Consider the following 17,057-nt stretch of genomic DNA (forward strand, 5'->3'; position numbering starts at 1 on the left):
CCATGTCTTCCCTGAAGGATGCTACGGACCGTAAGGTGGAGATCTGCCTAAAGTCCGTTTATTCCCTTGTGAGGGGGGGCAGCTAGGCCGGCTATGGCTATTTGTTGGGTAGCCAGAGCTATGGAGCGCTGGGCTGATACTTTGGAGGCGTCTTTCGATTCCGACTGTTCGGCTGAGCAGACCGAGTTGATAGGCAATCTCCGGGACTCGGCCACTTATATCAATGAAGCGGCCTTGGATATCAGTACCCTGGCGTCTTTGATTTCTTCGGCAGCTGTAGCTGCTCGTCGCACCTTATGGTTGCGATCTTGGAAGGCGGACGCTGATTCCAAAAAGGGCTTTTAATGGAGAGGTCCTATTTGGTCCGGACCTGGACAAAATTGCAGCCACGCTGGCGGCAGCCAAATCTGCATGTCTCCCTTCTGCTGCAGTTCCTTCCGGTTCAGGTACGTCGTCCTTTCGGCCTTATAGTGCCCAGGGTAGGCCTAAAGCACAGTCCTTTCCCCGACAGGCTGACCCCAAAAAATTGGCCAAGCCCTGGAAGCAGGCCTGGAGTACCAGACGTCCGGCCCCTAAGCCAGATGCAAGCCTGCGGCCGATCGGGGATCCCAAAGTGGGAGGCCGCCTACTGCAGTTCGCCCAGTGTTGGTCGGTTACCACAACAGACACTTGGGTTCTCGAGGTGGTTTCTCACGGGTACGCCCTCTCCTTTCGGCACAGGCCCCCATCTCGATTCTTCACCACGGGTCTTCCATCAGACCGGAACAAAGCCTTGGAACTGCGGAAGGTTTTGCACACTATGCTCCAGGCTGGAGTTATAGTGCCTGTTCCATTCTCCCAGAGGGGCCAGGGTTTCTATTCCAATCTGTTTTTGGTGCAGAAACCCAATGGGTCGTATCGTCCGATCCTCAACCTCAAAGCACTCAACAAGTCTTTGCGGGTGCCGAGGTTTCGGATGGAGACCTTACGGTCCATCATTCTGTCGCTGGAACCTGGGGATTACATGGTGTCGTTGGACATACAGGACGCTTACCTGCATGTCCCTATTCTTTTATGCCATCAACAGTTTCTCAGGTTTGCAATCCGCAACGCCCACTTTCAGTTCCGGGCGTTGCCTTTTGGGCTGGCGACAGCACCACGTGTTTTCACCAAGGTGATGGCAGTCATGGCTGCTTCCCTGCGGCTGCAGGGAGTCCGCATGTTACCGTACTTGGACGACCTTCTGTTGGTGGCAGGATCTCCAGAGCTCCTTCTCTGTCACTTGGACCTGACCATTGCGGTACTTCAACGGCTTGGCTGGTTGATAAACTGGCAGAAGTCCACCCTTATCCCGTCTCAGAGGATTCTGCACCTCGGAGCCTTATTGGACTCTGGACAGCAAAAGATCTTTGTGACGGGCTAAAAGATCTCTGCCTTGCAGTTGAGGGTGCGCAGTTGTCTGCAGAATCGCCGGGTGTCTCTGCACTCGGCGATGAGGTTACTGGGCTCCACGGTGTCGGTATTCGACATGGTGGAATATGCCCAGTTTCATTCCAGACCTCTGCAGCAATTGATCCTGTCCAAATGGAATGGACTGCCTCAGAGTCTAAAATCCCAGACGATAGTGCTCACTCCGGAGGTTCGCCTGTCCCTAGCCTGGTGGTTGCAGACGACCCATCTCAACAGGGGTCGTCCGTTCTGGGTGGCGAATTGGGTCCTGTTGACAACGGACGCCAGTCTTCGGGGCTGGGGAGCAGTCACGGGTCCACACTTGTTCCAGGGCAGGTGGACTCGGGCGGAAACAGAGCTTCCAATAAACATCTTGGAGCTCCGCGCGGTGTTCAATGCTCTCCAGCAGGCACATCGGGTTCTCCAAGATCACCCGGTGTAGGACCAGTCGGACAACGCTACCACCGTGGCCTACATAAATCGGCAAGGAGGAACACTAAGTCGGCAGCTCTTGTAGAGGTGTCCCGAAATCCTGGTTTGGGCGGAGCGCAATCTCCCGGCCATATCACTAGTATTCATCCCGGGAGTTCTGAACTGGGAGGCGGACTTTCTCAGTCGCCAGGACGTTCATCCGGGGGAATGGTCTCTGCACCAGGACATATTTCAACTGCTGGTGGACAGGTGGGGTCTTCCAGAGATCGACCTCATGGCGTCACGGCACAACAACAAGTTGCCGGTGTACGGGTCTCGCACAAGAGACGAAAAGGCGTCTCTGGTGGATGATCTGTCTGTCCGGTGGACGTTCCGGTTTGCTTATCTGTTTCCTCCGTTTTCCCTTCTTCCTCGGGTAATCCGGAAATTCAAACAGGGAGTAGGGATGCTCCTGTTGATAGCTCCAGCATGGCCCCGGAGGCACTGGTTCTCAGACCTCCAGGGACTGTCCGTGGACATTCCTCTGCGGTTGCCGTTACGCCCGGACCTCCTGTCACAGGGTCCTTGTCTTCACCCGGACCTGACTCGGCTGTCTTTGACGGCGTGGCTGTTGAGACAGCCATGTTAAGGTCCAGGGGGTTTTCCAGCTCTGTAGTGCAAACTATGCCTTGAGCTCGGAAACCATCTTCTGCAAGGATATACCATCGTGTGTGGCATAAGTTCTTCCAGTGGTGTCGGCCGAGAGGTTATGCTCTTCGGGAGTTCCGTCTGTCAAGAGTATTGGCTTTCCTACAGGCGGGACTGGACCATGGGCTTCGCCTTGCGTCCCTGAAGGTACAGGTGACTGCCCTGTCCGTCTGGTTCCATCGTAGGATTGCTGCAATTCTTGATGTGCGCATCTTTATGCAAGGTGTTCTCAGAATTCAGCCACCTTTTGTTCCACCGGTGGCGCCTTGGGATTTAGCTGTGGTCCTGAGGGCTCTCCAGGGACCGCCGTTTGAACCACTGGGCTCAGTGGACCTCCAATGGCTGACAGCGAAGACCATTTTCCTTCTGGCCATTGCTTCGGCCAGACGCGTTTTTAACTTAGGGTCTCTCTCCTGTAGACCCCCTTTTCTGATTTTTCATAGGAACAGGGTGGTGCTGCGCACTCGTCCTGGTTTCCTTCCTAAAGTTGTTTCCAGTTTTCACATCAACGAGGAAATCGTGGTGCCGGCCTTTAACGCACCTGATCTTTCAGTGGGTGAGGCCACTTTGGATGTTGTGCGTGCCTTAAGGATTTATGTTGACCGCACTAATTCGTTTAGGAAGTCGGACGCCTTGTTTGTCCATTATGGCTTCCGTAAAAAGGGTTGGCCTGCTTCAAAGCAGACTTTGGCAGGCTGGATTCGTAGGGCCGTTTCAGAAGCTTATCTTCATGAAAGCCTTCCGGTTCCTTCCTCTGTCAGGGCTCATTCCACTAGGTCTGTGGGTCCTTCGTGGGCTGCTCGACGTGGTGCCTCTGCAGTCCAGATCTGCAAGGCGGCCACATGGTCCTCGGTCCATACCTTTGTGAGGTATTACGCGTTTGACACCTTTGCCTCTCAGGATGCTTCCTTCAGGCGGCGGATTCTCCTTTCAGCACAGGAGCGTCCCCACCCTTAAAGGATACTGCTTTGGGACATCCTCAAGGTATAGTGTGGACCCTGATGTAGAAACTATGAGATATGGTAAGAACTTACCTTTGTTATCTCTATTTCTACGAAGTCCATAGGGTTCCACAGGATTCCCACCCTGTCGCACCTGTGCTGCAGATGGACTTTGCTCTGGTCGCCGGTTTTTCCGTCTCCCTCTGGTGAGAATGTGATTCTTGTGTGTGTGTGTCCAGATCTTTTTTCTCTCTTCCTTCTCCTCCTCCGGCCTATGGCTTGGTACGTAACTGAGATGCCTGGCTCGGGGGCGGGGTATAGGAGGGGGACCCTAGTGCATCCTGGGAGGCTGAAAACTTTAACTCTATGGTTCCCGATGCCTGACGTCATCACCTATACCCCAAGGTATCCTGTGGAACCCTATGGACTTCGTAGAAATGGAGATAACAAGGGTAAGTTCTTACCATATCTCATATTTTTCGAGAGGTCACTAATACTTAGTCAAAGTCTGGGGTGCGGAACCCCAAAAAGCCAGTGAAGGCCAGCCACCCCAGGGTAGCACACTTGTGATAGGCTAAGGTGTTTGTGAGTGCTAATAAGAATAAAGCAAAAACTATGGGCCTGATTCAGAGGCGCTCGCAAAAAGCGAGCGCTCGCTTTGAATCAGGGCGGGCGCTGGTTTTTTTTAGGAGTGGCCGCTCGCATAGCAGTGGGTGACCACCCACAGCTATAGCGAGTGGCCATGATGATCACGATGGTCAAGACCATCACGACCATCGGGCTTGCGACGAGACCCTTGTGGTAGGGTCTCGTTCATCGCAAGCCCCAGAGAGCTTTCGGCTGGAGGAATTGATATGGCTTGCACAGCCAGTAGAATCGATGCAGATAGTTTAGCTGGAGGCATTGATGTGGCTTGTACAGCCTGTAGAATTGATGCTGCTAGTTTAGCTGGAGGAATTAAGATGGCTTGTACAGCCTATAGAACTGATGCAGCAAGTAAGCTGATGGAATTGATATGGCATGATGTGTGGGTAAATTCGCCGTGATGTGGCTAGTACAGCTGGGGGATTCGATGCGGCCAAGATTGACTGGTGCGGCTTGGTATGCCGTGGTGCAGCTAGTACAGCTGAAGTACTTGGGGCCTGATTCAGACCCGCTCGCATGCGCACAGCTCTCGCAAGTGGGCCGATAGTCCCCCACTGCGCATGCACCACCTCCGGCATGCGCAAGACCTGTCCAGCGACGGCTGCTCCATCGCTACGGGTCTCGCTGCAAGACGGGGCGGCTGTCGATGTTAATTGACAGCTCGCCCTGTTTTGTAGGCGGGGAACGGTGGTGGCTGCACAAACACAGGCGTTCCCTTAGGAACGCCTGGTGTTTGTGGGCGGCCATACTGACATCACAGGTGATGTCAGTAGTGGACTTCCTGCTCTATTAGAGCAGGGAGTACACTCGGGCTTGTGAGAGCTGAGACCCTACCACAGGGTCTCCTCGCAAGCCCAATGGTCGCAATAATCGCAACGGGCTCCAGGCTACTCTCAAAAGCTGTGGGTGGTCACCCACAGCTTAGTGCGCAGCCTGAAGAGAAAAAAAAAAACTCCCTGATTCAGAGCAAGCTGCTCTGAATCAGGTCCTTGGTGCGGTCTTGGTACACCGTGGTGCGGCTTGATTCACCATGGTGTGGCTAATACTGCCGCAGGACTCAATTCGGTCTTGGTACACCGTGGTGCGGCTAATGCAGCCGGAGGACTTGATGCGGTGTTGGTACACCGTGGTGTGGCTGGTTCACTGTGGTGCAGCTTATACAGCCGGAATACTCAATGCGGTCTTGGTACAACGTGGTGCGGCTTGGTACACTGTGGTGCAGATAATACAGTCGGAGGACTCGATGTGGTCTTGGTACACTGTGGTGTGATTAGGATAGTCAAGATGCTGAAACAAACAATGTGGCAAGAACCAGAAGGGCACATACATAGACACTATAGCTACCAAGACAATGATGATGCTGCCAGGTATAAAAAAGGTGACGTACCAATCAGAGCCACAGAAGATCATCTCGGCCTCCCAGTATCGTGAGATGTCACCTGGTGTCCAGATCGCCTAACAACCGATGATGCAGTTCCAGGAGAACAGGCGAAAGTGGTGGGAGGAACCTCCGAAGTGTTGGAAAGTGACAAGTCATACCGGCGACTTGTAACAGTACCCCCCCTTGCCGAGGGGTTATGGAACCACTAAAACCTGGTTTGTAAGGAAAGTCCTCAAAGAAGATCTTCTTCAACCTGGGAGTATGAAGAGAATTTTCTGGAACCCAAGACCTTTCCTCCGGTTCATACCCTTTCGAATGGACCAGGAACTGTAAACTATCTCGTGAAAACCTGGAATCCAAAATATTTTCAACCACAAATTCCTGTTGTCCCCGAACCACAACTGGAGAGTGTCTAGCTGGATGCCTGGACTTTAATTTAGAAGAAAAGAAAACTGGTTTCAACACTGAGCAATGAAATGTGTTGTTAATGCACAGCAGTTTAAGCTGGAAGGCGATGGGATTGATTTAAGCAATAATCCAGAAAGGCCCAATGACCCAACTTATGAGGGTTGATGGAGCTAGATATTCTTCGTAGCTAGCCAAACCCAATCTCCAACCTTGAATTCACACGGCTGCCGATGTTTCTCAGCAAGGGTCTTGGAATGAATAGAAGAGACACAGGTTAACCTTGTTTCAAATGGAACATAGCTGGGAGACAGAAAATTGAGATGCAGACCCCCTGGTATTGGGTTCAAAGGATTTAACTCTGGGATATTGTCTAGTGATGCAGTAGAATGGAGAAACTAAGGAAGCAGAATGACAAGAATTATTAAAAATAAACTCCGCCAGAGGTAATTGAGTAACCCAATCATTACGACATTTGGACACATAACAACTGAGGTATTGTTCCAAAGATTGATTGGCACGTTCCGTCTGACAGTTGGACTGAGGGTGATAACCCGAGGAGAGGCTGAGACAAATGCCTAAAGATGAACAGCAATCCTTCCAGAATTGGGCAATAAATTGTGTTCCCCGGTCAGACACAATGTCCAATGGTAACCCATGGAGATGAAAAATATGCTGTAGGAATAACGTGGAAAGTTCTTTGGTGGTAGGAAGTTTGAGCAGAGGAATAAAATGTGCCATTTTACTGAAGCGATCCACCACAGTCCAAATAACAGAACAATGAGAAGAAGTAGGGAGGTCAGCAATGAAATCCATGGCAATATGCATCCAAGGTCTCCTAGGTATGAATAAAGGCAGAAGGAGGCCAGATGGAGCTACCCACGCTCTTATTCCGAGTACAGATGTCACAGGTCCAAACAAATTCACGAACATCTCTCGACAACAAAGGCCACCACACTGAATGGGAAAGTAACTCCATCGTTTTGAAAGTGCCTGGATGACCTATGGCTGTTTTGGAGTGGAAGTCCAGAAGAACTGCTTCCCAAAGTCTCTCTGGGACAAGCAACAGTCCGACAGGTTTTCCAGATGGAGCCTCCGACTGGCAAGCTTGAAGTGAATCAGCCAAACTGCGTGCAACAGACAGATATATATGAGACGAAGGGACAATAGATTAATCGGAGCCCACAGGCAGTTGGGCAGGCAGAAAACTCCTGCAAAGCGCATCCGCTTTGATATTTTTTGACCCTGGGCGAAAAGAGATGATATACTTAAAGCGGGTAAAAAATAAGGCCCACCGTGCCCGTCTGGAATTTTATCATATCGCTGTTTCAATATAAGCCAAATTCTTATGATCAGTAAGAACTGTGACCTGATGTTTGGCCCCCTTTAACCAGTGCCTCCAATCCTCGAAAGCCCATTTAATCGCTAATAACTCCCGATTGCCCACATCATTGGTTCTCTCCGCAGAAGATAATTTCTGGGGGAAAAAAGCACAAGGATGTAAATTATTATCTTGAGGATCTTTCTGGGACAAGATGGCTCCAGCTACAATCTCAGAGGCATTCACTTCAGCAATAAATGGTACATCCGGATTAGGGTGATGAAGAACTGAGGCATTTGTAAAAGCAGCTGTCAGATTATCAAAGCTTTCATGGCCACAAAAGACCAGTGTCTGCTCCTTTTTGATCAATTCTACAATAGGGGCCACGATAGTAGAAAAATAATTGATGAACCTCCGATAATAATTAGCGAACCAAAGCTTTGGATGGCTTTTTATGGTTATGGGATGCACCCAGTCCAGGATAGCTTTGACCTTGCTAGGATCCGTGGATGAACCCTGAGAGGAGATGATATAACCTAGGAAGAAAACCCCGGTGACTTCGAATTTGCATTGTTAAGAGAACCTCTCTGGAATAATGCAAAATCACAAGGACATGAATAATAAAACACAAAAATATTTATTGAGGATTGGAAATGATGGCAGGGTAATGCAGATGAATTTGAAAAAAGTGAACAAGCAGGGTACACAGGAACCATCCTGGGAATACAGAGCTAGCATGAATAAATTACTGCAGACCAGTAAGTAAACACAGGTTTCAAAATTGTGGCAGAGATAAATGCAAAAAAAAGTCCATAAACTTCCATAGGCTGGAGACACAGAGCTTGTATGGGTAATAACTTGGTTTTCAGGCACACAGAGCTAGCATGAATAAATGACTGCACACCCGAAAGTAAATACAGGTTTCTGAGATAAATGGTTCAGATATACAAAAAGTCCATAAACTTCAGACAGAGCTTGTATGGGTAATACCTTGGTATTGCAGGCAGGAAGAACACAGTGAAAAAGACAGACTGAACTGGAGCACAGACCCAATGAAATACAAGGCAAAATTACACACAATGACTAGCACTCACTGCTGATTGCAGACTGCCTATAAGGATGGCAGACAGGTGTGACTCGTGATGAAATAATCACAGATTCACCAGAGAGCAGCACCTCAGGTCTGGACCAGAACATATCTGAAACATCTGGTGACCCCTACTGGTGAAAAAGCAAACAAAACAGAAAATAAAAACAGACCATACTAACACGCATTTCTCAAGTTTAGCATAAAGATGTTTTTTTCGCAGCTTTTATAACACCTGCCGGACATGGAGACGATGTAAATCCATGGATTGGGATTAAATCAGGATATCGTCCAGATATACGACAGCAAAACTTCCCAGAAACTTGCAGAGAACATCATTAATCAGGTCCTGGAAGACAGGTGGAGCATTGGAAAGTCTGAATGGCATGACCAGGTACTCATAATGGCCAGAATGAGTATTAAAAGCTGTCTTCCATTTTTCCCTGCTCTAATCCGGATCAGGTTGTAAACTCCATTAAGATTGATTTTAGAGAAGATGGTCGCCTCGAGTAACTGGTCAAAAAGGACAGAGATTAAAGGTAGAGGATAGGAATTTTTGACAGTTATGTTGTTTAGACCTCTGTAATCGATACAAGGTCTAAGTGACAATTCTTTCTTTTCAACAAAAAAGAAGCCCGCCCCGGCAGGAGACTTGGAAGGGTGGATAAAAGCCTTGGCCAGTCCGTCTTTAATGTATTCTACTATGGCCTTATTTTCCAGGACCGACAAGACATATGATGTCCTTTAGGCAACTACACTCCAGGGACAAGGTGGATAGCACAATTGTATGACTGATGAGGCGGAAGGATATCCGCCCTTTGTTTTGGAGAACACATCGGAGAAATCGCTTTATTGAGCAGGAATTCCAGAGGAAGGTTCCGAAGCAGGTGGTTGCAACATCTGAACAGGTATAGAGAGGCACTGAGAAGAACATTTGGAGCTCCACTTGGTGATTTCACTGGTCTCCCAATCAATAATGGGATTGTGATCTCTGAGCCAGGGAAGACCCAAGATGATAGGTGCCAAGGGACAATGTATGAGAAGAAAAGTAATCTCTTCGGAATGTAACAATCCTATGGACAGACAGGTGGGCGGCATCTGAAAAGCAATGACACCATCGGGGAAGATATGGCCATCCAAACGACAAATGGAAATGGAGTGATCCAGAGGAACAACAGAAATACCCATAGTCTTGAAAAAGGAAAGGTCCATGAATATTTTCCCGGAAATTTGAATAACTGTGGGAACCAGGACAGAATTTTTTTGGGAAACAGACGTGAGGCATAAATGTAATTTCCCCTGAACATTTAGGCCTTGCCTTTTACTGGCTTGATTGGACAGTTATTATTAGAGTGTCCTCTGCCACCGCAGTACATGCAGAGACCTAAAGAACGCCTCCTATGCTTTTCTTCAGGGGGGGACGAAAGGCTCTTATCTGCATGGGTTGTTCTAATTCCAGAGGAAGGCCCCAAGAGGAAACCCCAGGAGACCTAGTGGGGCAGATCCTTCTCACGTCGGCGATGGTTGATGCGGATAACTAGATGCATTAGATCGTCAAGCATTTCAGATACCGGATGTTGAACCAAAATGTCTTTAATTGGGTCAGAAAGCCCCAAACAAAACTGACTGTGAAGAGCAGGATCATTCCAGCCAGATTCCACTGCCCATCTACGAAACTCAGCGCAGTAGTCCTCAGCTGCCCTCCGAGCGAAGACTTGCCTGCGCCAAAGTTGCTTTATCAGGGTCATCATAGATGAGACCTAATGCTTTGAATAAGGCCTCCACGGACAGGAGGGCACTGTGAGTGGAAGGTAACCCAAATGCCCAGGTTTGAGGACCTCCACATAAGTAAAGAAATTACTAACCCTACGCGTTGTGCCTCTGTTCCAGAAGAAATAGGGTGTAATCAAAATTAGAGTTTACACCTCTCCCGGAAATTGACAAACTCTTTGCTATCACCCGAGAACTGGGCAGGAAGGTTTTTTAAGATTCATCTCAATTGAAGTGGAATGAACATCTTCCACCCTAAGGGAGAGCTCCTGCACCTTCTGAGTAAGGACTTGAATTTGGCCAGCAAGAACTTGAGCTGGATTCTGTAAAGGCTCCATGTCTGTCACAACTATACTGGCCGGCTATAATGTTACGGTTTCCTAGGATCACTGTGTAAACCCACTAGAACCCACTAGTGTGACGACCTCGTCCACAAATAACAGCCAGCCACTGTTCCCTTAGAACTGATTTGGTTCACTGGTACTTAGGTGGCGTAGTGGTTTACATAGATTTCCTAGGAAGACCAGAGGAGAATATGACACTAAAGAGCTGGTGGAATAAATGTGGCACGGTACAACTGAGATGGTGCGGGATTGGCCGTAGAGCAGATAGTTTGGCTGAAGGATTTTATGTGGCCTGTACAGCCAGTAGAATTGATGCAGCTAGTTAAGCTGGAGGAATTACGATGGCTTGTACAGCCTGTAGAACTGAAGCAGCAAGTAAGCTGATGGAATTGATATGGCTTGATGTGTGGGTAAATTCGTCGTGAAGCGGCTGGTACAGCCGGGGGATTTGATGCGGCCAAGAGCGACCATGGTGCAGCTTGGTACTGTGTGATGTGGCTAGTACAGCTGGAGGACTTGGTGCTGTCTTGGTACACCGTGGTGCGGCTTGATTCGCCGTGGTGCGGCTAATTTCGCCAGAGAACTCGATGCGTTCTTGGTACACCGTGGTGTGGCTAATGCAGCCGGAGTACTTCATGCGGTGTTGGTACACCGTGGTGTGGCTTGGTTCACTGTGGTGCAGCTAATACAGCCGGAATACTCGATGCGGTCTTGGTACAACGTGGTGCGGCTTGGTACACTGTGGTGCGGCTAATACAGTCGGAGGACTCGATGTGATCTTGGTACACTGTGGTGTGATTAGGATAGTCAAGATGCTGAAACAAACAATGCGGCAGGAACCGGAAGGGCACATACATAGACACAATAGCCGCCAAAGCTGTGCGGACACTGCCAGGTATAAAAAAGGTGAAGCACCAATCAGAGCCATGGAAGATCATCCCGGCCTCCAAGTAACGTGAGATTTCATCTAGCGTCCAGATTGCCTAGCAAATAATGATGCAGTTCCAGCAGGACAGACGGAAGTGGTGGGAGCAACCTCTGAAGTGTTGGAAAGTGACAAGTCGTGCCGCCTTGTAACAAGGTCCTCCTAATGGCACTACAGGAACCAGCATGCCCTCCAAACGTTGGTCCCATCTATGCCTCTCAAAACAGCAGTACAGCATGTTGGTAGCTACTCAGTCACCTTAGTAATATCACTCAGGTGCATGAAAGGGAGGGGTTATTCTATACAAGAAACAGCAAAGGGTATCCCCCAGCAATTGGAATGATATCAGCAATAAGATTTGAAAAACTACATGGTGGTAGATAATTCAGAGATCTCAGTTGCATATATTTGGAAAAATATGGCTAAGCCTCCAGGCCACTTCACGGCATCTCTGTTTACAGGAGGTCTTTAATACTCGGTCAAAGTCTGGGGCTGCACTGAATATATTGTTACTCCCACCGATAGGTATAATGCTCATTGTGTTCGACCCCACACTTCTCCCTTTGTATGTTTCATATAGTACTTCCTTCTGCCACATTCTGTTATCCGATAGATAACTTACCTCTGGCCTTCTTCTTATTCTATCTCCACTCTGGCTTGGCTCCTCTAAGACAACATTGCAACATCTTCTCATGTCTTCCGTGACACTGCCGGGAGCTGGGTAGCTGCTGACGGTGAGGTGGGATCCAAGGGCCTATGTAAACAGAGTAGGGCCTTGTTCTGCAATGGAGTGGGGTCTCTCCTGATGGCGCCCCCATCATTTTGCTCAGTTCTTACCTGGGACCACTGGGACAGGTAAGATAGTCCCACTGGTATATTTAATACTTGAAAAAAAAGAGCAGATAACTTCTTTATCGAAGCTTTTACCCGGAGCACAAGCCCCATCTGCTCCACTTACACTACACCCCTGACTACACAAGAGCAAGACCTATATAAGCTTAACTACTGTATGGGTCATACTTGTCGACTTTTAGTTGCTCCTCTCCAGGAAAAGCCCAGAGAGGAGATGCAGGTGACCAATTTGGGGGCAGGGCCGAGCTCTTTGTGTCAGGCCCCACGCTGTCCTGACAGCAGTGATTTGCAAGTGTGTGGGGTGAAAGGGCGGGGTTAAAAATAAGAACCTGCGAATCCCGGTATTCTCCCCATCCTGCCCACTTCACTAAGAAGACAGGGCCCATCCTATAAAGGAAATGAGCAGTCGGGACAAGTTGTCCATTGTCCTATTGCTGATGCTGCATCTCACTCAGCTATAACAGGGAAGCAGGTAGAGGAGCAAACGTCAGGGGAAAGAAACATAGGTCATGGTACAGGGGTCAAGGGGTGCAGCATTTGTAGAGGAAGGGGCCAGGCTGCGTTCCTATGCAGGGGAGCAAAACTTAATCTGGCCCTGTCTGGTTGGAGGTATAGATTTGTTTGGAATATCTTTGACTCATTGCCTGAGCATGCGCAGAGGAAATTTATGCAAAATATGCTAAGGAAGCTGGGGTAAGCCTTTATTGCAAACATACATTGCCAGCAACAAATACCTTAACCTTTCATTTAAACATAAGATACAGGGGCCAGATGTGCTAAGCCGTGGAGAGTGATAAAGTGGAAAGAAATAAAGGGGTCTATTTACTAAGCCTTGGATGGAGATAAAGTGGACGGAGATAAAGAATCAGCCAACCAGCTCCTAACTGTTATTTTTCAAACACAGCCTGTGACATGGCAGTTAGGAGCTGATTGGCTGATACTTTATCTCCGTCCACTTTACCTCCATCCAAGGTTTAGTAAATAGACCCCAAACTACTAACCAATCAGCTCCTATGTGCCATGTTACAGGCTGTGTTTGAAAAATGACAGGAGCTGATTGGCTGGTACTTTATCTCTCTCCATGGATTTGTAGTACAGACTTGCCATGCTATTAATAATGCTGGAAATATTCTTAAAGTGTTGTATCAATGCAATTTTCATTGAATGTTATTGCTTGTGTATGTACCATTTATATTTTTGACAATGGAAGGTGGAATAACTTTTACTAATGCAGCATGTCATGTTTTTGTTGTTACAGTTGTTCAGGAAAGTTGCATACAAGGCTATGAACAAAGATGAACTAATAGCAGGAATAGACGATTTTTTAGATGAAGTTGCTGTTTTGCCTCCTGGCAAATGGGATCCGACTGTGCGCATTCAGCCGCCCAAATTTCTACCATCAGCCCAAAGAAGGTAAAGTTGCCTGGTGTGCGTGGTAGAATTTGTTTTTTAATTCAACCAGCATATATTCAGGAAAGATTGTACGATAAATCTTTACTGTGACCTGTATTAGTAAACTTCATAACATGGAGGATTAACAAAGATATTCTGGAAGACAATACACTTTCACAACAAAGAAACTACAACATTGATAATTTAAGAGACAACACTACTGTGTTTTCAGTACAGCTTCTCAAGTAATATCCAGCCTTGCTATACTCCAACATCCCTTCTCAACAGCTGAGGCATAGGGCCTGATTCTGAGGGCCATATTCGATAAGTCAGTTTCTGCAGAAAAGTATCGTGAGTGGCGTTATATTGCCATGCGATAAGTTTCCTCCGTATTCAACTCCAAAGTCTTTTCACTGGTACAGAAACTCAATGCAATGGGACTTGCGAAAAAGATTCGCCTATGAATAGGTGTCGAAAAAAAGTGCAGAATTGGGGTTTTGGGGTGCAAAGCTGTGGGAACCCCCTGCACCCTTGGGACAATCCCCCAAATGTAAACTGCATAAAAAAAAAGTTTTAGAAAGTCCATAGATCACTGAAAAAGTACTTTCGTTTTGGGGGTGAAAAAATCCAAAGTTTGGGGACAAACTTAATAACTAGCGAAATAGACTCCAGAGGTGCCCCCAAGTATGCCCCAGGTGTTTTTAAGTTTGCAGGTGCTTGCAGCAGGTGGATTTTTAAAAGTAGGAGAACCTACGCTGGATACCAGATTGAATGTGATATGTCTAATCTCGTAGATCTAGTAGGGTCTTATATGTCAAACAATGTATAAACCATGAATGGCATAATAGCAATCACTGAATAGAGAATCGATGTAAAATTGTAGATTAATAGTATCAGCATATATGAGGTATACGGCTGGGATTGAAAAGTAACATTTAATGTTGCACACTAGGCAGCAGATAAAATTTCAATAAAAAATAACAATAAACATAGTAATAAAAAAATAAGTCCAGTAAAAATAGTGTATCATAGATATAGGTATTGGTAGTAAAATGCAAAGTGTGGTAATCAAGGTGAGGTGTGAGTCACTGATCCTTAGTGGTGTTCCGGATTAATGTCAAGCAAGTATAGTTACCAGCTATAAAATATGCGAACACCCATTTTCAGGTACCCCAAATATGCTGGGACTAGTTATTTTGAGCCTAAAAAAATGCTAAATGCTATTCTTCACCACTTGTGCAAAGACGTGAAATAGCAGCTTTTGAGAGCATTGAAGTACCCCAAATACCTTCAGCAGGGCTATTCGGAGGTATCTAGAGTGATCCTCAATGTCAGTGCGTCTTTTGGGGGGTGTCCGGCTGATGTGTCAGGCTGATTTCCTGAAATCTGACAGGACTTTTTGCAGGTCACAGTTTCACCGGGTCCTGTTTTCGACGATTTCTAATTGAATACGGGGAAAAGCGGCCACGCGCGCGATACTTTTCCGCAATTAAAACCAGCGATGTGGGCGAAAAGTGCTGCATGCGAATGTACGGGACTTTTCACCTGGAATTGAATATGGTCCTCTGTCGGTTGCATCGGAGATATTGGACACAGTGGAGTGATTTTTTTTCTACTGCACATGCATCTAAGTTGCACAGTTGTGATTGAGACGCAAAGGAGACACGCTTTCTCAGAAATGTTCCTGGGTAGTGACAGGGAGGTGGATTAGCAGACGCTCCATGTTATGGGCATGTTATAGGAGTGTCGCCAGCCTGTTGCTGAAATTGGTTGCGTACAGAAACGGTCTAACACTCACATAGGCCATTCGCGAATGGAGAAACTGCAGCTGCCATAGGGCTGGTGCAAGTATTGTTGTTGGATCTAAAGATGCACCAATCGTTATTCAGCATCTACAGAAGCTGCAGCAAAAGACGCAGAAACGGAAGGGGCATCGTCCTACTCAGAATCAGACCCTTAGGTCCTAATTCAGAGATTTCCGTAAATTCTTTATTTACATAAATTTCCAATATATACAGATTTGTGCGCGTGCACGGAGCCACACTACGCGTGTGCAGATCTGTTCCTGCGACATCGGTTGGTGTGCCCCAAAGCTGAAGCTAGATTGACATGTTGCTGGCGATTGGGGGTGGCGATGACAGGGAGCGTTCCAGATAACAGGGCGTGGTGCCCCCTTTTTCTAGGTGTACCACATCAGCAGATCAGCGATTTTTGCATATTTCAGCACAGCCACTGCATACAAGGATACAGTGACTGTGCTATAGAATCCATTTCTGAATCAGGCCCTTAGTTTACTAAAGCAATTTTCCTTAGTAGCTTGTGAGATTCCTACAGGTAGAGACTTTGCCAAATGGTTAATATAATTTGTTAATAGTAAGTAGTGTTTATTCAGTAATGAGCCAATTGAGTCTATAGGCACATTTGCATTCTGGTGTGACTTCAGTATAGATGCACCTCATGAAAACCTGGTGCATATGCTCCTAATGCATACACTCCAACTCTACCGTTTTAGCCACTACAGTACCATTTTTAAATGATCTGTACCGGCAAACAGGGTCTGAACGGTTTGTACCGAGTTCCCGATTTTTTTTTTAGCAGTGCTGCTGGGACATAGGACTCCCGCAGCACTGCTGAGTGACAGGCGGCTCTGCTCCTCCCACTGTGGTTCTCTGCAAAGCAGTGTGTACTGATGCTGCCATAAATACCCCAGGTCCGGTGTACAGAAGTTAAAGCAGCCCGTGCTGGCTGCCTCCGGACCCCAGGTACAGCGGTACAGCACCCGTGGACAGACCCCTTTATCATTTGCCACGCCCCCTTTATGGCCACACCCCTGTACCGGATTCTAGATGTGAAATGTTGGAGGGTATCCTAATCAGAGGCGAAGAGGTCTACATATGGGTGTAAAAACACAATTTTGCGGCTTATTTGCTCCAGATACAAAGTTGTCCGCAACTCTAGATGTATTTGGCTCTTGTGAAACTATGCCACTTGTACATTCACAATTTTTCTAAATGGAAATTACGCTCAAGTAGCCGGAAACTGCTTCATGACCATTGTATCTTTGCTATATTTTAGAGACTTAACCCAGCACTGTCCTTTTGATATATTTTGTTGTTCCTATTATTAAGAGCTTCCAAAATGCGTTCACAGTGCTAAGGACTGTGCAATTCATGAAAAACATCTATGTATGAGCCCTAAGTCTAGAAAATTATATATGCATTACTGTAAAATAAGGGAGCGGACTGTTAAGACAAGGAGACTTACAATATGTAGACTTGGTTACAGAAATCTTTTATCGTGTAAGGGACCCATTTTTGTACTGCACTTACACACAAAAAGATCTTTTGCTTTAATCTGTATTCCGAACTTGCCCTTAGGACTCCTTAAGGTGCATACATGTAATGATTTTGTAACCAACGATTTTCTGTTAGATTTTCCCTTGAAAAA

General features: G+C 47.2%; 1 protein-coding gene across 1 annotated transcript in view; it reads left to right on the top strand.

Moving 5' to 3' along the window:
• LOC148539613 (electrogenic sodium bicarbonate cotransporter 1-like) overlaps positions 1-17,057 on the top strand; it is a 325,398-nt gene that overhangs the window by 126,126 nt on the left and 182,215 nt on the right. Inside the window, exon 7 of the mRNA XM_088451237.1 lies at positions 13,477-13,631. Coding sequence (XP_088307363.1) covers positions 13,477-13,631 — 155 coding nt within the window. The remainder of the gene's footprint in view (positions 1-13,476; positions 13,632-17,057) is intronic.

The sequence above is a fragment of the Taudactylus pleione genome, unplaced genomic scaffold (assembly GCF_031769625.1).
Source record: "Taudactylus pleione unplaced genomic scaffold, aTauple2 ptg000025l, whole genome shotgun sequence".
In the NCBI taxonomy this organism is placed as follows: domain Eukaryota; kingdom Metazoa; phylum Chordata; class Amphibia; order Anura; family Myobatrachidae; genus Taudactylus; species Taudactylus pleione.